Genomic DNA, 24,781 nt, shown 5'->3' with positions numbered 1-24,781 from the left:
ACCAAAACTGAACAACATACTCCAAATGGGGTCTTACCAAACTTCTATATAAGGGCAGAAGAACTTCTTTAGAGTTATTTGAAATAGATCTATTGATAAACCCAAGCATCTTATTGGCTTTGTTGCTAGCAATGCTGCACTGTTGGCTAAACTTTAAATCCTGACTTATTAGGACCCCCAGATCAGTAACTTTGTCTGCCTGACTAATGACTGAACCTTGCAAATAATAACTTGTACACTTATTACCATGCCCTAAATGTAGCACTTGACATTTCCCAACATTAACAGCCATACCCCATTTATCAGCCCACTCCGTAATATGATCTAGATCCTCTTGCAGCTGATTTGCTTGTTCTTCATTTTCTACAGTCCCCATAACTTTGACATCATCAGCAAAACAATTCATGTTCCCAGAAATATTTTTGTGAATATCGTTCATAAAGACAATGAACAAAACAGGCCCTAACACTGATACTTGAGGAACCCCGCTTAAGATCTCACTCCAATTAGAATAATTTCCCCTTACAACTACTCTTTGTTTCCTTTCGGTCAGCCAATTTATTACCCAAATGAAAGTTTTCCCTCCTATTCCTATATCAGCTAATTTGCTAAGTAGAACAACATGTGGTACCTTATCGAAAGCTTTTTGAAAATCAATGTAAACAACATCTACAGGCTTCTTATTGTCCAAAGCCATGGTAACTTTGTCATAGAAATGTAATAAATTAGTTGCACAAAATTTACCTTTTCTAAAACTGTACTGAAAACTAGTCAATAGATTATTAGTCTCTAGAAAATTTACTATCTTAATTTTCATCAATGTTTCAAAAATTTTGCAAACCACCGAAGGCACTCCCTTTAGACCCTTTCTTGAAGAGCTGTGTAATGTTAGCCAGCTTCCAGTCCTCTGGCACTGTCCCCAAATTATAAGAAGCATTGAAAATGTTTGCGATTACATCTGCTAATTCCTCTGCACATTCAACTAAAATTTTCGGATAAATATTATCTGGCCCCGGAGCATTAGTCTCTTTAATTTTTTTCAAATGAAGTAAAACGTCATCCCTGGAAAATACAAAGTCCTCAAGCTGTACTATAGCTTGTGTCTTGTTGGTGTCAACTGTTGAGATACAGTTATCGTTAAAAACACTCGAAAAAAGGTTATTAAGAACATTAGCAATATCACTATCGTCCTGAATTAAAATTCCGTGCTCATCAACCAGTGGCCCAATATGACTATTTCGAACTTTCCCCGAATTATTGTATGCAAAAAACCTCTTGGGATTCCTGTTTATGTTATCTGCCAGTCTTTGCTCCAACTCTCTTTTCTGAATCCGTACCAAATACTTAAATTTACGCCTTGCCTTACAATATTGGAGCCTATCTGCACTGTGACCTGTTTCTCTAAACCTATGAAAAGCAGCTTGCTTGTAATTTAGAGCGTCTTTAGTTTCCCTGGAGAACCACATTGGCCAAATTTTAGTGTTGACACCCTTTCTCCTAAAAGGAATATGATCCCTAACCGTATTCGCTAGATTTTCCTTAAACTCTGCCCACTGAAGATTCACATCGCTATTGTCCAATCCAGAAGAAAAAAACTACTTTCAAACTCTGCCTAAGTGCCACAAAGTCAGTATTTCTGAAATTGGGCACAAACCTAAAATTCTCTACTTTGTGCATATCAAATTTAATCCCAAACCTAATACTGTTGTGGTCACTATCTCCAATGTGTTCCCCTACACATAACCCCTGAACAGAGCCTTCCATGTCGCAGAAAACTAGATCTAAAATCGCGTCCTGTCGAGTACCCTGAGTTACAATTTGATCTAAGAAACAGTCACCAAATACTTTCAAAAAATCCTCTTCTCTGCTATTACTATGGTAAAAATTATTCCAATCAATTCCTGGAAAATTAAAATCTCCCATTATGATGACTGACCCCTTGCTAGAAATGTCACTAATAATACTAAACATCTGTTCGTCTTGACCCTGGCTTAAGTTGGGTGGCCTATAAATATTCCCCAAACGTAGTTTTTTGCCCTTATTACTCATCAACTCCAACCAAATCATATCAATCTCATTAGGTTTATCATTAATTACCAATTCATTGCAAATTAAAGTGTCTCTGACATAAAATAAAACCCCACCACCTCTTTTACCTACTCTATATTGTCTAAACAAATTATACCCAGCAATAGATAATAAATCATCATCACTTTCGGTAGCCCATGTCTCGGTAACTCCAATAATATCCAACCTCTCGTCTATAATTATGCTTTTCAATTCTTCCATCTTGTTCCTAATACTACGAGCATTTGTATAAAAAACCTTAAGTAAGCCCATCTTACTTTTATTTAATGCTGCACGATTGTTTAAATCCCAAGTGTTAAAATCTTTTCTCTTATTTGCCACCCTATTTCCGTTTCTACTAAAATCCCGATAGTTAGTACCCTTTCGAATTCTGCTCCTTAAACCATGCCCCCCATTCCAACTTAGTTTTTTGATTCTGAAGCCTCTAAAACCAAACCACTAACCATTTTGACCCCTGTAGAGCTCATATGTAGGCCATCCCTAGCAATCCAATCTCGTTTACATCTACTCCACACATCAGTAAACCTGATACTACGCTTAACGCAAATTTCCTTGAGTACCAGGTTCATACACCTAGCCCGTTGGTTTATCCAACTCCTATGCACTCCATACCTGGGAAGCAAACCAACCACTTGGACATTTGCAGAACAGTTGGTTGCTTTGTCCAACAGGGAATCCCATTCCTTTGTAAACTCATCATTGTTACTATGGCCTACATCGTTAGTTCCCACCCACAAAGTAAGTACATCCTCTTTATTAAATACCCCCTTCTTTTCAGCAACCCCATTTACATCTCTCACCCGAGCCCCTGGCAAACAACATCTAGCCACCTTACGTCTAACTCTGCCTATTGAGTTTCCCACCTCACGCACCATTGAATCTCCCAAAATTATACCCTTTTGTTTCCCAGTCAGTCGCCTCAGCAATAACTTTCCCCTTTACCTCTGGAATTTTCCCACTATCTAACACACAGCTAATTCCCACATCCTTTTTACTAACTTCCTCCTTTAATTCTGGAATATTCCCACTATCTAACACACAGCTAATGCCAACTTCCTTTTTGCTACCTTCCCCCTTTCCCTCTGGAGTGTTTACCCCATCTACATGCCTACAGCCTAATGCTAACTCACCCTCCAAAGTAAGCATCCTAACTCTGATTTCTGGGAGTTCAACGCAATTTGTGCAAATGAAATCCTTCTCAGACTCATCTTTCCCCTTAAACAAGCAGAACATCTGACATAGGTCACAAGAAATCCACTTGTCCCCTTTACCACTTTTAACCTCCTTCATTATGCAGATAACTCCCATTCTAGCTCAAAATGGTACACTTAAAAAGTCAATACAAAAATACAAAATTGGAGAAATAATGCTAATTATTAGAATTAGAAAGCATTGGAAGTAAAAGATACAAATATTACTAAATCCTAAGACAAGCAGTAAATTAAAATAAACAAGTTACACCCTAAACAGAGCAGTCAGGCTTAACAAGAAATCAGCACAATTTAGGCTTAGCTACACAGAATAGAAAAACACTTTAAGAAAGCAAGTAAATCAAAAATAAGACTTTGAAAGCACAAGAATACTTAATTATATGATAAAATACAAGAAAAATACTGAAACTAAAGTAGTAAAATAAACAATTACAGTAAAAAATCACTTATCTCAAGAGCAGCAAAAACACTCCCCTAAAAATGTCCAATTTTGATGACTCTAATCTGTCCTGAAATTGGTTTTCATGGGGAAAATATCATGCTAAACCTTGGTTAAAATATCTGAGCCACCCCCCCCCCCCCTAGAATTTTGCATATGGGCGCCCATGCTTATATATCCTGTTTGCTTTTGCATGTTAATATTTAAAAATTGAATGGGGTGGAAAGCTATCATTTTTATTTATTACAAAATTGGAAAAAGAATTCAAGTTACAATTACAAAACACAATGTGTTTGATTATCTGTAGTAAATTATGAATATTTTATGTGATCATTAGTCTTAAAAGCTTTATACCATAAACAAGTAATTTTTTTAATGTCAATTTTTCTAAGAGTAGGCAAAATACTTTTTATTGGTAAATCTTATTTTTTGAGATAAATTACGAATGTCATTTACTTTATGAAGTTAAACATTTTGTTTTAGCTTAATCAGACTAAATTATGTAGTTTTATGCTCTTAAAACTTGATTTCAGTTCTAATAAAATATTCATTCAAGCTAATGAGGTGACTGCCATTTGAAATGCATCTCAGTTTTGACTGATTGGTAAAAATTAACTTAATAGAATTTCATTCAGAGACACTCACATTATGACTATCACTTTAGTCATTGTACTAAAGTGTCTGATGATCAGATATCATTCATTTTTGCCCTTAATGAATCCATTTTCATACAGGTTAACCAAGTAGAAACTGAAAATGTCATTTAATTTTTGGAAACATTTTTCTCGTGAAATGAGTTGTTTCAAATAACTGATATTCAACATTGTATTAAAAAATTAAGTGCCTAAATAAAGTATTAATTATACATAATAAATGTTTATGTAACCCTCTTAATCTACTGTCCTAATACTTTAATTAAATTTGTTTGGAGCAACTGGTACATTTTCAATTTTTTAACCCTGTGGCAGAAAAAAATTCTGCTTTCTGTAACAAACTTCACTTTTATAAAACTCTTTCTGCAAGAATGTTCTGTTAATAAGAGATAAATGAGCAAATCTGAGAAAAATGAAAAATTGTACTATTTCATGTAGCCAATTTGTTTTAATTTGGTGTTAAAATAAAACATGCATGTGGACATAAATCATTACAATACAGTGTTCATCTTAAATTTTATGCAAGTTAATACACTGCCTTTATTTTTTACTAAAGCAAACTGTTTTGTTAGCTAATTGAAGCCAAGTAAACTTTTAGCTTCATTATTCACTGCTTACCAACTTTAGAATTAAAAAATATAAGGGTATTGTTACCAGTTCCATGCAGCTTCAAACTTTCCTTAAATGACGACACAGTTCTTGAGAAAACACAGGATATTTATTTGCAATTATGTACAAGAAATATCATTAACAACTGCTAAATTAACTATAGCAATTAGGCAAATATCAATTTACACCGTACGCTCAACGAGCTCACACGTATTTACATCAAAATATGCAAAAACACAGCGCAAAAGGGCTTCACAAAACAAAGCTAATACACTCTCAGCACAACGGCTCAGTCGAGACTGACTTTTTATCACGCGGCACTGCTATTTATAAACATTGAAAGAGAGCTTCTAAAATATTCCTGAAAATCCTACACCGTTCTACCACTTTCTCATTTCTTTCCAATCCATTCACAAATTTTATCATTCAGAAATGAGGGAACCGTATACTTCAGCCGAATGTTAGGTGATTGTATGTACATTACAAAAAGCTATTTAGTTGTTAAGTTACTACAATAATTCTAGATGAAGAACAATGGAATAAATGCCAAATTTAGGCAGATTACAACAAAATAATCATAAAAGTAATTACTATTTACAGAATTTGTAACAGTATTTTCAGAGCCAGCAAGTGCTCATTCTGTTTACGGAAAAGAAATATGAATAAAATTAAATTTACATACTTCATCATTAAGAGTGAGCTGAAACTAATTATCTGAATTAAGCAGTGAGTGTAATTGATACATGTTGTGACTAATAGTATATATGCGTTGTTTGTATGTTATAATTCTTGTTGTTTTTCTTAATTTTGACCCCAGATTGCCATCGCTGTAGGAAGAGCTCTCAATATTTACCCACTTTCTTTATTGCTAAATCTTGGTCGGCACAATAAAATTCCTCTCAGTTTTCAGCACGTACTCTTCTTCTCAGGTAAGGCTAATAAAAATAACCCAAAAATTGAGTAAAATCTTGTTTTGGAGTATTGTTTTCATCTATAGTAAAACAGAAAATGTCACAAGAAAGAAAAAATGGTTTTTGAAGTTGTTCTTGTGGTAGATCAAATTACCAAACAGTTTATATTTGCTGGAGAAATTTTTTAACATAAATGACTGTTTGGTTTTGTATGCCACATATGAGGGGTTCCTATCCCGCCTCCCCCCAACAGCAGTGTCATGCCACCCCCAAATATCATGACACTCCCTCTCCCCAGAAAAAATAAATATCCCTGAAAACAACCTAAATATTTCGATACTGCAATCTATATGTCATCCCATAATTTGTTAAATTTAACACTGTTGAATATGTACAAATTGATGGCATATTACATTAAAAGGAAAATAAACAAAAATACTGCAGTCTGCACTGTAATCCCCCTTGGTGAGCACTCTGTCATATGTTTATGTTCTGAATAAAAATATGATTAAGGAATTGTTAAGTCCTATGCAGTTTTGTGGGTGCCAACACTTTGGTTGCAGCAGCATTTTGCTTTTCATCTTAGAATTGCAAATGACTATTACACTAATGGGAGCTGTGTACACTTTATTTCTCAACTAAAATTTATGGCTTTGCACAATGAAAAAAAAAATATCTTGATAATCCTTGTGTCTGTTCTCTTTGCAGGGCTGAGAGGCGCTATGGCCTTTGCGCTGGCCATTCGTAACACCCTGTCCGAACAGAGGCATCTGATGCTGACCACAACGTCCCTCATCGCCATAGTGACAGTCATGGTCTGTGGGGGACTGGCCACGCAGATGCTGGCCTGGCTTGGAATCCCGTGAGTGTGTTTGCCCTTCCCCACATTTAAACTTTAGGTTCTTAGTATAGGGGATGCCAGTTCATTGAATCAGTGATTAATTAAATCAACGGCTTTGATGAATAGAGTTCTCAAAAACAGAACAAAATCCTGCTTTATTGAATTAGGCGCTTTATTAAATCAGCCGCTTTATGAAATGAAAACTGTTGAGAACAAACGTGATTCATATAAGCGGCGGCCACTGTATTCAAAATTGGTTGAATCAGAATCCCCACTCAAATGCTTTCACGCATAGGAACACTATGGTTGGTTCATGTGTATCACTTGTTGGGTCCTTTCTGCATGGTTAGACTTTTCAGCACAGTGTATCCCTTGTTTAAATTAAATTTTACCTATAATGTCAAATGTTTAAGTAAAAGGTTATATCTATTCTGAACCTTCACCAGAGTGAGGTTTTACAACTATCGGATAGAAATTAATTTTGTGTACAAAATAATGAAATATTTTCTTATTGGTGCTATTTCTATATGAAATCCTAGTGTAAATAAATCAATGTGGTATTGTGTCCAACATTAAGCTTTTTTCTTTAATTATCACATACTTGCTCTGTGTTTTAAAACTATCAGTAGGCACCATCATGTTTAAGTGACTTGCAGCAAATAACAATAAAAAAAACACTCTAATTCCTTTTAAGTCCATCTGTCTACAAATGTTTGCAAGATTTCTCGTAGTTTTTAGCCATGGTACTCACTCTAAATGAGGAGAGTTTTAGTTTTTTATTCCATCCAGCCAAAGGGGTGACAATCGGAAAGATCCCTTATAGCTTGATTATGCTCCAAAAAATAATGGAAGGAATCAAACATAAGCTGTTGTTCAAATGGAAAGTAATAAATCCTGATGCTGATTCAAGTAGCACTTAGCACACTTAATCAAAAAAAGAAATGCCACAATGAAAGATTTTTCTTGTGCTAAGTGTACTAATCTTAGGAAATAATACTAGGAATCAAACAGAAAATTGTACCTAACTAGACATTTAAAGAAACTAGCGCTAATTGTCTTTAGTGTGAATTCCACAAATATGATAATTGAAGCTCTTTACATAAGATTTAAAAGAATGTTTAAATGGCAACAATATATTGGATACGCTTATTGCGTGCTAAATATCACAAGGCATTTATCTGTGAATGTTTTTTGTGTAGTTTTTATATAGTGCTCCTTTCTAAGTATTCATTTTTCTTTATTTAATGCTTGATAATTTTATTTATAGAGTGGGTGTCGAAGAAGATCTAGAATTGCTCCAGTTTGGCAGTTTGAGAACGGTAAAAATTTCCCCTCTTCATAAGTTTCTAGATACATATAAGTTTTTGCTTGGCCATCTTTCTTTGTATGTATTCTTCTGCCATGAAATTTTAACCATGATTATTTTTTACTACCCCTTTAACCTCTTGATTATTGTGCAATGTAATAGGTAAAAAAATATGAAAGCTCCGAATACCATGTTTTGACAAATACTGAATATTTTGGTTAAAAACTTTTAACCGAATTGTTTTGACGAATACTGGATTTTTGATTCATATGCTATTAAAACCAAAGATACCTGACAAGTGAAGTTTTTCAACGTAAAGTGACAAGATGGTGCCTCAGGGTGTAATGGAGTCTTGGAAATATAGTTTTGGTGCTTTTTGGCTCCTTACTGCTTGAACGGTGCTAATAAAGGTGCCAATAGCCCATGCAATAACAGAATCTTTTTCTCTCTGTGGCTCATACTTTGCACAGACATATTGACACATGTTCAACCATTCAATTGGGAACAAAGAAGTTGCAATGAGAAAAATGTTATGATATTTTCGCATTGAATGGAGAACAAAATTGGATTGAAATTCAAAATTTTTGGATAAATCTTCAATATCTCATGTAATTACAGGCATTTATTTAATCATGGTGTAGTTTTGGGGTTTTCCATCGTATTTAAAAGTGTTTCAAAATCAGTTGACTATTGCATATTGCTCAGTTTACTCTTATAAACATTGTAATTTCTTGCTGTTTCCATCATGCATAAACGTTACCTAAAAATATTGATCAGTATTTTCTTGAATGCTAGATAAAATATTTATCAGTATTTTATTGAATACTAGATAAACTCGTTTCATAATCAAAATGTTTAAATTAACTGATATTTGGAAAACTAATTCAACTAGCTATTAGGAGTTTCAGAATTCTGTTTTTTAAACTCTAAAATATAATTTTTTTAAAATGATATAGTGTTATTTGTACATATTTTCAGGGATCTGCCAGATTTTCCCCAAAAATACTTATTATTAACAATACTAAGCAATTAATAAGTGATCAAAATAAAAATACTATGTCATCCCATAACAATAGTGGTTAGAACTAACTAGCAGAAGAGCAAAGAAACTACGGTTTCAAAAAGAAATCTTTTATCCCTTTTCTTTAAAATTAATTATATACTTTTTTTGTTTTAGGGTGGTCTCACTCTTGGGGAATGAGGCGGATTGGGAGAGTCTAGCATTTCGGGCATTCTAGTGTTTGGGCATTCAGTATTAGGTTTTGGTGTGTTATGTGACAGTCATTGGGTTTAGAGCCAACAGTGCTAATGGAATATAAGGCATATTGAAAAATCATTTTGCATCAGACAGTTTCACTGCCAATGAATGCTCAATAAAGCATTACAGTCAAACCTCCCTTAACGGAAATTCCAGGTAGCGGACACTCCCTGTTAGCGGAGAGTCTCTGAATCCCCAGACAGTCGAGAGATAGGCGTTTAATGTATTTCACTCCTCGTTAGCGGACACTCCCGTTAGCGGGCAGTAAATCAGCCGAGTTTTGTTTTATTTTTTTGTGTGTCTGATAAGAATTTGCTCAGCACTGCTTTTGTGGCAAGCATTTTTTCTACTCCTTTACGATGTTCTGGGACTAACCAGTACCGATAAGAGGAGTAACACCCCTTTTTCTCTGAAAACAGGAGCCTTTTAAGTCAAAGCTTATGAAAGTTTTGTTTTCATTTCATGCACGAAATTCCAGCAAAAAACAGAAGAAAAAAATCTTTCTCCTTTACACAGTACCTTGCTTTATCAGTTTGCATGAAAGAGAAAAAATATTCTTGTGCAACTTAATGGCATCCCCCCCCCCCTTCTTCTCACCTTATCTTCCTACTAGAATTTGGGAGATGAGGGTTGGCACCGCGTCCTTTCCCTCCAGACGCTGGTGGGTGAGGAAACGGCATAGTATTGCCAGATTAAGTGAAAAGTAGCCAATTGCGCTACATTTTGCTATGATCTAAAACGAAAAAGGTGCTGAAAATCAGCGACATTCATTCCATTGTGCTTGACTGGTTTTGTACAATTTACAAATGCCTTCCTGTCTTATTTCCCCGAAAGATTCAGCGGATTATTTACTTATTAAGTAAGCTCACTCATAAAAGCAGTACTCATTAATTTAGTTTAGAACTACCCATGTATGTACTACAACTGTATGTGTAGGTTTAAAATCCAAAATTAAAATGCCGTTGTAAATTCAGACTCCCCAATAGCAAACACTCCGACTCCCTATTAACGGACAAAAACTTTGATCCTGACGATGTCCGCTATTGGGAGGTTTGACTGTATTTGCATAGTTCTTTATCTTTAATAGGTCTTTATCTTTAATAAGTAAATCTTGTTGGTGCCTATTTTTTGTATCAAAGTTTTTGCCCTTTGATTATTTTATTCTTTTACTTTAAAAATATCCTTTCTGTGAGAAAGAAAGTTTTAAAAAATGTTGAAAGTAATAAACTCCACTTTCAACAAGCCCCCTGCATGTTAGGATATACTTGAAAATTGTACTGAGAAAATTAGCAAGAATCTTTTTGTAAGTGAGAAAAAGGTGCCCCAAGTCAGTAAATTTTCATAACAAAACTTCCAGAAGTATTAGATCTAATACAGCTATGTTTGTTAATTTATTCATTCTAGAGTAAATGTTTACAAAAGTACGTACATTTCTTTGTTGCAGTGCTTGTTTTCTTACTTCTCACTCTCTAGTCAGTATTTACTGCAGCTTTTCTGATTCTTATGAATTCGTCCTACAGAATAAGTTTTTTTTAAATGTTTTTGATGCATAGCTGATGTATCAAAAATAAATACTCTATTTCTAATTAATTCAGTTCTTGTAATGACTCATCATTTTACAGGCGTCTCAGGTGCCAACGCCCACTGACCTGCGAAGTCCACCAGCAGCACAGGTGCTAAAGACACCTTACGAAAAGGCCTGGCTGGTCAAGAAGTGGTATAACTTCGATCTGCGGTATCCTTTTTTGAATAAATCTACATATTTTGGAAGCTTCCTTTACCTAAAATACCAGCGGGGTGTGATAATGAATCTTTGGCCCTTTTTCTGGTTCATAATCAGGAAATTCAGGGGAGGGATGTAATCTTTTAGTTTACATGAAGTAGGGTAAAATACTGAAAAGGTAAATAATAGTCAAAAATTGCACTTGGGAAAAAGAGCTCAATTATTAAAACCTAATTAACTAGTTATTTTACTAAATGTGTGTAATCTGTCTCATGGGGTGTTTGAAATTCAAAAATGTGCAGCAGTAAATAATATTGCTCTGCTGTCTTACTATGTGTCTACAGATTGAAAATCTCAAAAAAATAAATAAATAAATAAATATTACAAATAATTAATCATATTAGCAGCAGAATCATGCCCACTCAATGTCAAACTCCATAGACTAGCTGGAGTTTACTCCGGCTTGCCATCAGGAGGGGTAATTGCACAAGAAGCCAAATGTAAAGATGGTTTTACCAACTGAAGAATTAAAATGGTAAAAAATCCAAAATTAAAATAAAGTCAATGACATATTTCATATTTACTTGACATCATTATTAATATTTTTGCTTGTAAGGTTTCCCTTGACATTGAGCTGAATCTGAATCATAAACTTTCCAAAATTTGATTGGGAAGAACATTAAAATTGAGTGTCAATGCTAGTTGTATTCTCTGTCATTGTTAATTTTCAATTTTTCATAATTAAATTATTGTCTGAAAAATATTGCTTTTAAAAAAATCAAAACCACTTCATTCTAGCATCATTGAACTAAATTCTAAACCTTTAATCATCCTGAACAAATTCTGCCTGCTGTAGTGTAGAAATTGCTTTCCTTCACTTTCGTACAGCTACATGAAACCCTTGTTGACTCACAGCCGCCCTACCTTAATGGAGACCCTTCCTTCATTCTGCCACTCCTTAGCGAGGATACTGACCAGCACGCAGCAACTATCCAGTGTGAGTATTGCAACTTTTTATCCAGATTTAACTTGTTTTTCTAACAAAAAAAAAAAAGGTTTAAAACTTAGTGAAGACGAAACATGTGGACAACTTTCTGATGTAATTCAGGGTTTAAAAAAAAAATATGTTAAGTCCATATAGTAAAATTATGTAAGCTTTTAAAGCAAGTTTTATTTCTGCTGTAACTTTTTTTTTTTTTTTAATCTTACCATTTTCTCAACTTAAAATCTTAAGTGTGACAATTCCAGAAATGGATAAAGGAAAATATTATTTATTTACTTCAAACATGTGCAATTTATCGTGTATGACGATAATTTATAACAATAACAAAAAAAAAAAAGTATGCAAGCTTTTAAAGCAAGTTTTATTTCTGCTGTAGCTTTTTTTTTTTCCTATTCCTATTCAGAGTCACAACTGACTACAACTGTATTTATGTCGAGGACTGCATACTAAGTGCCTTTCCTCCATTATTTTATATACCGATAGATGGCAGCACCATCACCGGATCGAACAGTTAATGAGAATTTAGAACTAGTCCAGGAGCTAATACCTACCTGGTGCTAGCACCCCCAGAGGTATCGTTTCACTTGGAGGACATTGAGACCACGAGCATATTTAGCGTCGCCCAGTCCCCTTTAATGACGACGGTGGGTCTTCGACCATCGAGGTTCGAACTCAGGACCCTTCGGCCCCGAATCCGACACTCTACCGATCGGGCTACCACAGCCCCCTTTTTTTTTTTCAATCTTACCATTTTCTCAACTTAAAATCTTAAGTGTGACAATTCCAGAAATGGATAAATGAAAATATTATTTATTTACTTCAAACATGTGCAATTTATCGTGTATGATGATAATTTATTGTTTGAATCACAAAACAAGTTTTTCATTAAGTTAGTTAAATAAATACCTTTGTGCATAAAAAGTAAAATAAGAAATAACAACATCAAACAGCACAAATTGTAGATTGCTGCAGAGAAGAAGTGTCTGCAGTAATTTGAACACAGAAACACGTGATGTGTTTCAGCATTACAAGGAACTCCCTTTTCAATGCAAAAGAAATGAGCTTATGAAGTCTTTTCATCCACAAGCTCATTTCTTTTGCATTGAAAAAGGCATTCTTGGAATGCCGAAACATGTGTCTGCAGTAATCTGCAATTTGTGCTATTTGACATTGTTAGTTATTATTTTAAAGGTTTTTATTGTTTAGCTTTTGAAATGCATAACACTAATTAATTGCTATATGATTTTATATTCCAATGTTGAGCTGTGACTAAAACAATCTGCAGAAAAATAGCATATCCGTGCAAAAGTAAAATCATGACTTTTGTAATATTCTAGTTCAGTGAAAGAAGCTAATGTAAGAATTATTTCAGGATGATGCGGCAAAAGGAGATGATGAAGATTCAGATGCTGACATGTGCCTGGAGGACAATGCGCCCTACGGGGATAGAGCTAATGGATTGGCCACGGTATGTCTTCTCTTTTCTCTTGATTATTTCTTTCATTTCTCTAGCTGTTTGAGCTCAGCCCCAAGAAAAAAGCTTTGTATGCCTTGAAATAGCTGTTCATTTTTAAGGCAAAATGTTCCATTTATGCATCATCCACATTGGATTTTCAGAGAGCTGATCTCAAAATTAAGAACTTTTCTTATAAAGAAGTAAACTCGAAAGTGTCATGAGTTACTTGTTGACGTATTTGCCTTCCTAAGAAACGTAAGTGCTGTTCAGATAAGTGCAAAATACAAATCCCTTTAGTCAGAAAGCTGGATCTGTTCTTTTACTTTGTCATTGCGTTTCAAAAGGGCTATGCTTTCTTTTTGCACAGATGAATTTTTTTCATTATATATTACTCATATTATTTAGCAGCTGTTTACAAGTTTATTAAAAATCTAGAAGCCAGGCAAAAGTTGGAAACTATCCTCATTTTTGAAAAATTTCACGTAACATAAGTTTTTGCATGATACATTGTTGTATCATAGTTTTTCTGAAATCTGTTATAGGTTTTGTGAAAATTTTTAAACCTGCATTTTTACAGGAACAAAGAAACTAATAGTATCTGTTTATGCGATAATTAAATAAAATTTTCCATGAAATTTTACTCATGCTGAAACAACTCAATTTATTGCAGGAGATAGTGTGGGTAGTAATTAAATCATTTAAAACTAATAAGAAAAACCACAGCCTTGCAAAACATTGATTCACATAAGTGCTGAATTTGTGCTGATGCTGTAAAACAAGCTGAAATGGCAGACTATTTGTATCCTCTAAGGTTTAGGTGCCCGTGCTGAAAATCTAGGTGCCATGGTGACTTGGCATCTGGTGCTTGTCAAAATGAGCAAGTAATTCTGATGAAGTTTTTAGCATTACACAGAACAAAATAAATTATTTTCCTCACTAGAAGTGAACTGATTATAAATGAGTGACACTGTACTATGAATGGTACAGTAAGCATATTAAATTTTTAAAAATATGTTCTAAAAGCATCTAAAAAAATTACTAATTGGTACAAATTTTATTTTTATTTAAATTGTAAAATTTGTGGTTTATGGAACTTTTTGTAAACTTTGAGGGAGATTTTAGTTGTTCATATTTGAATGTTTTGCATGCAGGGTAACTAATGCATTTTAAGCTCAGCAATCAGGTAAGAAAAGTTTTAATTCCAAGTAACTTATAAATTTCACAATGCGCCAATCAGTACGCATGTTAGTATCCATTTCCCTGTTCTGTCTAGTTGTCGCCTTGAATAAGTATTTCCTTCCCAACGTCATTTTCATTATGTTAGTTCTCTATAGAAAAAGGTCATCATAATTTCCTAGTACTAGTTTCTTTATGGTTTGTACCCTTAAGCTTATAAGATATCCAAAAATCACCACAAATGAGCAACATTCATTTAATTCTAAATATTTGTTGTCACAGTATAGCCTATCAGGGCTCTTGCGCCATAGAAACCGAAAAGAACCAATCTTAAATATTCATACCTAGGCTTTTGACATTTTTGATTCTCCCAGCAACCTGTGTGCACTTTCTTTTTCTGAATAAATTATTCATTAGTTTAACCAACTGTTTACTAATCCTGGTAAATGTAAAATAGTGTTAATTAAATTTCTATTTATGAAAATTATGGAAACATAAAATGATCTGTATTAAACTAAATTTGAAAACCAAAAAACTTCTTAACTGCTTTGTAGGTTTGATTTAATTTAATCATGTACAATAGAGAACGTAAAAAATCTGAACATCAAAAATACGAAGCGTCAAAAATCCAATTGCACTCCCATGAAGTTTTAATAAGCCTAGACAATTGCTGAGGAACAAGTACATTTCATGAAATAAATAATTATAAGAAATAAAACTAAGTACATATCTAATGGAGGTGGAGCATGCAAAATGGTACAGATTTCTCCACGTGGGAAATTGAAAATGATAAATGCAGTTTGACGGGGAAAATTTTTAATTTTACATGAAAAGGTTCTTGGCATGTAGGAAAAGAACTTCAAAGCTCTTTGAGCCAAACTATCTGTGATATTTTTCAAATGAGTTAAAATCTTTTTCTTTGCAGAAATTAAGTAAGAGTTAATTTTTCTAAAATTGTGTTCAAAAAGGTAATTACATGTGTTGTAATTACATATTGTTTTACATATGAACTACATTGTATGTTCTGTACATGCATATTGTATAATCACTTTATTTGATTAAATAGCATTCTATTTCCTACATGATATCTTCTTGGTAATTTTTGGAAATCCAAATAATTTGAATGTCTGAATTTGAAATCTGGTCCTAGTTAGCTCGAGTTTTCTATGTTCTTTTGTAATTACGACTTACGCAGGACTGCTTTCTTTTTGTACCATTCATTATGAGACACCCTGTATAATGTTCAACGTATTAAAGCTTGAAATTGAAAAACTGCATTGGACATTGACTGATTTCAAAAATTATGCATTTGTGAGTTATTCACTGATGGGGTAAAGGTTAGAAATGGCACGAGCCCTGTACATCCCATTTCCCTCCTTTTCTTTGAGTTGTGTTTGTGATTTGAAAAGCATGCTGTTACTGAGAAGGTTATTTTGTTTGTAGGTCGAACTGGAATTTCCGTAAAGTGCCGATTAGCGCGGAGCCCGGGTAAATCAAATGTTCTCTAGCCACTATTGTTGCACTTGAGTTGTTAGCTCTATACCAGCTGGTACTTTACCCATTCCATTTCAAATTTCAGTCTTGCTGCCCCAATTCAATTTAAAATATTGCAATCCATGGTGAAGTACCAGCTCATATAGCTTTGCTTTTGTCACCAACATTATTATTGCTGTTAGTATATGTTTGTTATTGTTTTTCTTTAACTTATAAGCTGCAACTTTGCCAGTAAACTAGATTATTTTGGTTTAATTTAGCAAAATGTTAGTATTGAATGAACTGTTGCATTTGAATGTGCAAAAGTGCTAAACAATGGACTCACTGGGTATTGAAATGATGTATTATTTGAAATATGCTGCTTAGAACAAAGTTGTAAGTTTTGGATAAATACTGTGAGTAAGAAAAAGTTTTTAGATCAATATATTTTCCATAGCTGTAGTGAGCCATTAGAGAGGAAAAAATCACTCATAAATGAATGGAGAAAGGCACTTTTAAGAAGCTATTTTGTCACAAATGGAAAAGTGCATTGCATAGAAAATAATTTCTGCTATGCAAGTTACTCTTACTGTTTGACAGCGGATTGTATCTAATTTGGCAATCTGCCTAGTAAAGACTATTCCATCTGAATAAATCTAGCAGGGGAGAAGGGAAAATAACGATGGGATTTTGATGCACTTGTTTTATAATGGCACTAGTGCCTTATTCATTTATTGCATTCTCTAAAATAAAATAAGGGAAAACAAAAATAGTTACCATAGAAATAGCAAAAAGAAAAGAAAATATTTTCATTTCGTTCAGGAATGTAAAAGCAAAATGGTAAGTTTAAAACTTTGTTGTGAATAAATAAATCAATTTTTGCCGTGAGAATATAGATCAAATATAGTTTGGATTAAAAAAATGTTGCTGAAAGCAAATTTTCATTTTTACAAAACTAAGGCTAAATAATCGAGAGGCAAAAGTGCACTTCTGTAACAAACCAACTAACACTCCTATAAACTAATAGATACGTCCATTTCCGCCTATAAACCGTATATTAGCCTTTCCATGTAATCCATGGTCAGACATAAATGTGAAGTACAATTTTTTCAGTCACATTTAGTGACTAGGCAATATGCCTGGTTTCTCTAGAGCAGTGGTCTTCAACTTTATTTTAACAAAGAGCCAAATTTTTATAATGGAAGGGCTTGCAGGCGGCATTGGTAAAATTATGTATTATTGAAATTTAGACGGAGAAAATATTAAGCATTAAATAAGTTCTCATTTAGTCATAGAAAGTCAGAGTGAAAATCAATGCTCAATACAAAGTGATTTTGAAATAGCAAAGCATGATTTTAAAAAAGTACTGAAGCTTGTTACAAAACACAGAATTAAAATAAAATTTTCTGAAGGGTGATTTTTTTTTTTATATTTTTTATTTTGATGAGAAATCTGATGTTCATTCTCTTTTACTAATCCATCAACATTGACTTTTATGTGTGACGAAGCAATTTGAAGAGAATTCTCAAAATGAGTTGTTAAAAAACGATTTCCTCAATTTTGTCTTTTTATTTTTTATTGTGAAGACTAACTGCTGTTTAAGAGAATGTTGTGAACAAAACATAAGATCTTATTGCTGAAAATTGGCTCTTTTTAACTTATAATGAATAAAAATGCAACAGTCCAAAGTTTTTAAATGTCTCCTATAAACTGCTATTACACCTAAAGGCAATAAATTCCATTGACACTAGTGATTGTCAAAATGCCAACAAAAATAGAAAAAAAGTATTTAAACTAAATTGTTTGTCAGGCCATTGCAACAGTGGGCCTCACACTGTCCCTGGACCGAAGATTAAAGATGCTGTAGAGCAACTGCTGTTTCCAGATCTGGGAACTTATTTTATTTATTTATTTACTAGCTATGTCACCCGGCTTTGCACAGTCTACCTTGAAAATAAAAGTAATGTCATGTGACGCGTTCAGCAATTAGGCTTAAATAATAGAAGAAAAAAACTAAAATTTCCTGTCAAAATAATGATGATTTCGGCAACAGCAAATCTTAAATCCTGAATAAATAAAACGAAATCTTGCACAATTACAAACTAAAATCCTATAATCTACTGACAGAGAAACAGAAATAGATAACCAAAAACATTAAAAGGAGACAGTTTTAAGAATTTTATTTGTTCACAGTGGAGGAAAAAAAAAGATAACAGATCAAAAGTGATTTTATTCACGTTAATTTAAACTCAGTTCGTTGGCAATCGATAAATTTAAGATTTGATATGCGAATGTTCCATTAGGCTTAAAACTGGTTTTAAATTTTTTCATGGTGATTTTACGGTTTTTTTTTTAATTTGAAGGAAGTAAATCAATTTTAGGTGTGTTTTTGGCAGCCTTTTCAATGGACTCTGAATCAAGAAAATCAGATTTTTGGGTATGAGGAGCCATTTAATGCCTTTTCAAGTCCTAAAATTCGACCAGTTCGGTACTTTTTTGGCGTTTGAACCCCCCCCCCCCCCCCTCCTTGCTCCCCCCAGGTTCTTTCTCTGGTGCCCAAGTACCTCCCTGGCAAATTTTCTGACGTAAACTGGATTTGTATAGGGAACATACACACATATGTAAATATTCTTTGTTTTATTTATATATATTTGATTTTATTTATTTTATTTACTTATTTATTTATTTTGAGGGCAGTGAAGGACCAGCATTTACCAGGGGTCTTACAATGTCCTGAAATTCCTACTTGTATAAAGATGAAAAACATCCTATATTTCCTATAAATACTGTATTTTCTTTTAAAATCATGTATTTGGGGGGGGGGGAGACAAGAAAACCCTGCACTTTTGGTACCCAGTAGTTATCTTACAAATTCACGGCACTACGAACAATAATCCAATACAGCCATTGCTCGCTATTGTGTCTTATGATGTTTTCTGACCATTTGATGCACAAATGTTCCGAAGAATGGCATAACTATATCTGATGTAGATGTTCGTCATTGATATATTGTTTAATGGGAGATAACCTCATTGTTAAATATTAGGACTTGACCTTTAAACTCAAAAAAAAAAAAAATATTGCAGCTCATTTTCATTTGGCGAAACTTGTAATAATTATTCTGACTTTTTCCCATGTGAAAAATAGCATTTTCATGAACAAGAGAATTGCAACAAAGAAATGATAATTCAAACATGAGTTTGGACACTCTTATTACTCTTAGAATAAATAAAAAACCAAAGAGAAACTATTGATGCAGGTAGAAAAATAATTTGTTATAGCAAAGTAACGTATTGCGATAAAATCTAGAAGAAATCAAAAGAAAAAAATACGAGAGTTCTAAATGTAATTTATTTCTAAAAAAATCATCTCATAATGAACTGAAAAACTTTTTAAGGAAAGCATTTCTTTGGCAATAGACACTAGAAAGGCTAAATAAATACCTTTGTGTGAAAAAGTAAATGGTGATCAATTTTGTGCGTCAAAACGTTGTTGATCATATTTACTGGAAAGGCTGTTCAAAAAGAAACAAACAGTAATGTGTAGTTTGTTCCTATATCATTTTCAATTTTAAATTAAACTGAAGTTTTTTTTTTTTCAAACTATTGATTCTTTTTTATTTATTTCTTTTCATTTTTGTGACACGTTAATTTATAGTGGGGGGGGGGGGAATTCAAGGATCGAAAATGTATATAATTCTGTCTTCATGAGTAACACAAAAAGGTGATTCTGTTATATTGTATTTACAAAATGCAACGATTTCTGTTTAAAAGTTGCTTTTGCTTCCTATATCTTTTCAAAAAATGTCCTATATTTTGTGAATTTGTCGCTTTTATCCCTGAATGTAATAATGATAGAAATTCAATGTGACAGATGCAAATTTGCAATCAAAAATATGCTCACACAAAAATTTTCTTACCACTTCTGATTTCTTCAGTTTCTCTGTCTACACTGTAATCCTTCAAAACTTGCAAGGTGTGTTATGGTTTTTATTACTAAGGTGTATTGAATGAATGAAAAATCCAACATTTTTTGATGCACGAAAATTACAAATTACTGCAGACACTTGTTTTGGTGTTACAAGGAACACCTTTTTCAATGCAAAGAAGTGTGAGTTTCTGGATGAAAAGTCTTCCAAGGAAAGCAACACGGTGAAACAGGAGACAGTATAAATACCAAAAAATGGAAATTAACAAAACAAATAAAACGAAAATGACACCTGGTGCCAAAATGTATTATATAATTCCATTAGAAAGAAGAAAAACACTGAAAGATAAGCAAATTGGAATTAGTTGATCACAAAACGAACTAAGAAAGCAAAAAATGAAAAAGAAGAAACAGACGTTTACATAAAATGATAGAAAAACAAGACCAATCATAAAAATTTTGTCCACACAGAAGAAAAACACGGAGTTGCAGTAAGATCATTAACTAAATTAGACTGGTTCCTTGGGATGTGGAAAGATTCCCAAAAATCAAGATCCAATGAATTGGAGCATTTTTGAATAATTTGATAAGAGTTAAAATCAAAAGAGTGATTTGAGTCCCAACAGTATTGAGCAACAGTAGATTTATTCAGCTGTTGTTTTTCCACATTGCTTTGATGTTCTTTTAAGTGAAATTTTAAAGAACGACAGGTGTGTCTGATGTATCCGAATCTGCAACGGCAATCAATTTTATAAATCCCACAATTTAGAGGGTGAATAGAATCTTTAAGAAAAGAGAACTTTAAGAAGAGAGTTTATTAATGGGAGAAAACACCACTTGGAATTGGAATCTTTTCAGAATCTTAGCAACCTGAAAACTAATACCAGGAGAGAAAGGCAAAACAACTACATTCTTAGTGTTAAAAGTTCTATTATGAGCAATATTTTGAGATTTTTTGCGAAGTTTTTTATGAATGGAATCAACTAAGGTGGGTCGATACTCTCTATCAACAGCCATAGCTGTTAAGTAGTTAAGTTCCGCATTAAAAAGCTTTGATGTAGAACAAATATTCATTGCACAATAAACAAATGTGTTGAAAGCTGAATATTTTTTGTTTGGAGGTTGATACGATAATCTATGTGGGGGTAAGGAAACTTTGATTTAAATTTTCCTTCTCTTTTTTTTTTAAGTGATTGCATTGTATATGAATAGTATATAAAATACAGTACCATCATAAAAGAAAAATCACTAAAATGCACTTTATGTCTTTAATGTGATTCTTTCCTTTTCTGTACACATAAATCATGAATCTCTTCAACAAAAAAAAAGTGGTACATGTTGCTCTTTCCTTTTTTTTTTTTTTTTTGATAGTGAATTGAAATGAAGTTTTGATTCTTTGGCTTTCAACTTTTTAAAGTCTTTTTTTGACTTTGCCACACACATGGTTTAGTAGCTCTTCAAAACTATTTCACTTATCAATAAAAAAAAGTTCGGAATGGAGGCGAGATTTACTTCTACTTTTTGTTGTAGCATGTTTTCTTTTATTTCTTGCTTCTTGTGCCTTTTATTTTGTTTACTTTTTTTTTTCAGTTGAGTATTACCGCCATGCAGTTGAATAAAGAGTTAAAAGTGTTAGTATACAATGTTTTTCTGTTTTAGTTTTCTCTTTGTGCCTGTTGCAGCTTAACCTTTTGTCTTTCTGTTTGCATGTGCTTTTTGCTTTTTCTCCTTATGTGAAGTTGCTATTTGCCTTACTTGAATATGAAATGAGCAAAGGAGATGCCTGCAGCATGGTATGAAATTGTTGTCTATCCTTGTAAATGGCTTACCCATTAGTAGCAAGATAAAATGTTGGTTTGGCTCAGAAGACTTTTGAATTGTTAATAACAAGTTGTGTTGAATTCCAAACCAATCTAACATACCTGAAAACACGATTTGATTATAAAATGAATAATTATTGAAGAAGACAAGATTACCTTCTGGGCCAGTACTACCTGATTTAACGAAACTAAGGTTATATGTCTCGAATTTCCCAGCGTAGTCCCGAATTTTCAGTCCCTGTTTTAATTTTGTACAACTTGTTTTTTGGTTCGAAAATGACTTTTTCGGACCAGTATTTTATCGAGTTATTATTATTTTTTTTATTTCATCTGAAAACATCCAAACAAAATAAACTACTAGTGTTTGTGTGCCATTGTTCTACCTTGTCTCAGTGTACCTACTCCTCCCCTACCCTCAATCAAAGACATTTTGAGAGATATATTGAGCAAGCAGACTATGCAAATTCTGAACAAATATGTGACTAGAATTGCTTACATTAGAATATTCTAGTGTAAGTAGTTTTATTAAAAGCATTGCAAAAATCTTGACTGTGTATCAAAACAGTCATATGCCTAATAATATAATTGTTTTTACACAACGCATTCTCATGACCAGTGAAGGATTTTGTAACTAACCTGTACTATTTCACTTCGTTTTTTTTTTTCTCAGTGATTTTAGGTAGGGAGGGGGGAATTCTATATTTAGAGCATTTAATAATTTTGATTCTTTTAACATTAAAAGTTGCAAAAAAATTTCTTAATTACATCTTTCAATTAGGAAAAATTTAGGAAAAAAATAGAAAAAAAAAACAACATTTATATTAAAGTAGAGGACTCTTGTCTTTTTTGATTGCAGGTCAATGCTTGGAAGTTTATCTTTAGATAATGCACAAAACTCACGCTGGAGTTTTTAGTTTAGCTTTCTATACTAGCAATAATACAGATATTCTGTTCTAAAGTAAATTTCTTGAAAGGTAAAGGTCAAGAAGAAAGGCACATTTCAAGAACTTGACAAAAAAAAATGTGAGTTTAGTAAGTTGGTTATGACTTCTGAAATGTTTGCCACCATCTCTCTCCACCATTACACAATGTACCAGTTTAAATAAAGTCACGTCACTAGGGGGAGTCATCCATGGTGACACCCTTCTGGGATTTCACACCCAAATATATTAAAGAGTTAATGGTGACACCCATGGTGACACCCTTCCATGGGTGTCCATGGTGACACCCTTCTGGGATTTGACACTCAAAATGTATTAGAGTTTATGAAAAATATAAATGTTTCATTTTTGAAATTCCCTTCAAAATTTTTAATTATGTGTAATCTATCAAACCTAGTAGCATCCCTGAAGGGAGGGGGGAGAGGTTGCACTAAATGACATACTTTTGGGGTTGACACTCGAATTGAATATGCAAATTTATAAAATATATATATACTTCAGTTCTGAAAAATGTCTCCATTATTTTTAATTATATTTAATCCAGTTGCAGCTTAAGTTTGAAAAATAATAATTCAAATAAAGTTAATTAGTCTATCTTGCTCCTTTGCTCATTCATTCAAGATCAACTTTTATGGATCCTTCTTCTTCTAATGTAAAAAAGTGCTGAGGAATCTCAATTTTGACAAAATAATAACAGCAAAAGGTTTATAAACAGAAAAATCCTTGCTATTGTAGTTTTTCTTACTATCCTTTTAAATTATTCTCCCCCTTCTCCTTTACAAGACCTTGATTTTTTTTTCCTTTTCCTACAGGGCGCATCTACCATAGAAAGTGAACTGGGTCGTCTCGCCGATGCAAGGGTTCGAATTCCCGGACCCTCTGGAGATTTCGTATGACGGAACAGGAACGTACAGTTTCTTGACTTCATTTGTCACTAATAACTGTCTACGAATGACCATCAAGATGTTCTTCAGTGACTGTTCCACGCAGGGTTGATTCGAAAATGACGTTTGAAATGACTCTTTCATGATTTGAGTTTCGCACGTGCATTTCACATGGAGTTAAATTTTCCTGCTTAATGATGCTTAAGCAATGATCTTTCTTTACTGGCGTCTAGAGTTTGTACAACTCTTAGCTGTATTTATTGTCATAATTTTTTTGAAAGTTTTTTTTTTTTTTTTTTACAAGTGCAGATACGAGGAAGGAGGGATGGGAAATCATCTCTCTGTTCAGGAACTCTTTACCAGCAATTTTTCTTAATTCAATTTCAAAAAAAGCAATTTTATACAATCTTTGATAATACTAAGAGAGGAAGTTGGAGCTCTATTCTGGAAATGTTTGGAAATTCAAGACTGAAACGTTTGTAATCACCATGTGTAAACCAAGATACGTTGTAAAGAGTAAGTAACAAAAATCAATCGTCACCTCCTTTTAAAAACTTTTGCATCCGCCCTCACTTCTTGAAAACAAATGTCTTTCACACTCTTGTTTTCCTAAATTTCCAGATTGTTCTTTATCTTTCTTTTATCTTTCTTTAAGAAGATTTTGAATTTGTTTAATATAGAGGATAGCAACACAATCCATTTGGTGTTGGTTCTGTGTGCGTCCAAAAGCAAAATAATTTGCTCTATAACTTTACCATTCTGCAAGGGAGCCCATTTCCCACGCCCAAGAAGGAAACCCCCCAAATGAGATTAAAAACTCTCTAAATCCCCCCCCCCCCTCCCCTAAAAATTTCAATGATGCAGTCTGGGCCATCAACCCCCTCGCAGTCATCCCTGCAGTCTGTGATATACAGACTGAAAAAGTTAACAAATGTTCCTACTGTTGTTGTTCAATCCTCCAGATTCAATTGTTCAGATTTGGCATTGTGCTATAAAATATGCTCTATACCCCAGCAAAGAAAGAGTATCATCGTACCCTATTTGGCTCAAGAACTTTACAAT

The 24,781-nt window shown here is 33.3% G+C and overlaps 1 protein-coding gene across 1 annotated transcript in view; it reads left to right on the top strand.

Moving 5' to 3' along the window:
• The window catches only part of LOC129222073 (sodium/hydrogen exchanger 6-like), a 54,965-nt gene extending 30,993 nt beyond the window's left edge, over positions 1-23,972 (top strand). Inside the window, exons 11-18 of the mRNA XM_054856504.1 lie at positions 5,818-5,929; positions 6,620-6,773; positions 8,020-8,071; positions 10,939-11,051; positions 11,928-12,036; positions 13,415-13,510; positions 21,665-21,705; positions 23,648-23,972. Of these exons, the coding sequence (XP_054712479.1) occupies positions 5,818-5,929; positions 6,620-6,773; positions 8,020-8,071; positions 10,939-11,051; positions 11,928-12,036; positions 13,415-13,510; positions 21,665-21,705; positions 23,648-23,663 (693 nt within the window). The 3' untranslated portion in view covers positions 23,664-23,972. The remainder of the gene's footprint in view (positions 1-5,817; positions 5,930-6,619; positions 6,774-8,019; positions 8,072-10,938; positions 11,052-11,927; positions 12,037-13,414; positions 13,511-21,664; positions 21,706-23,647) is intronic.
• The last annotated feature ends 809 nt before the right edge of the window (positions 23,973-24,781 follow it).

The sequence above is a fragment of the Uloborus diversus genome, chromosome 5 (assembly GCF_026930045.1).
Source record: "Uloborus diversus isolate 005 chromosome 5, Udiv.v.3.1, whole genome shotgun sequence".
In the NCBI taxonomy this organism is placed as follows: domain Eukaryota; kingdom Metazoa; phylum Arthropoda; class Arachnida; order Araneae; family Uloboridae; genus Uloborus; species Uloborus diversus.
This window is presented reverse-complemented; position numbering and strand designations above follow the sequence as displayed.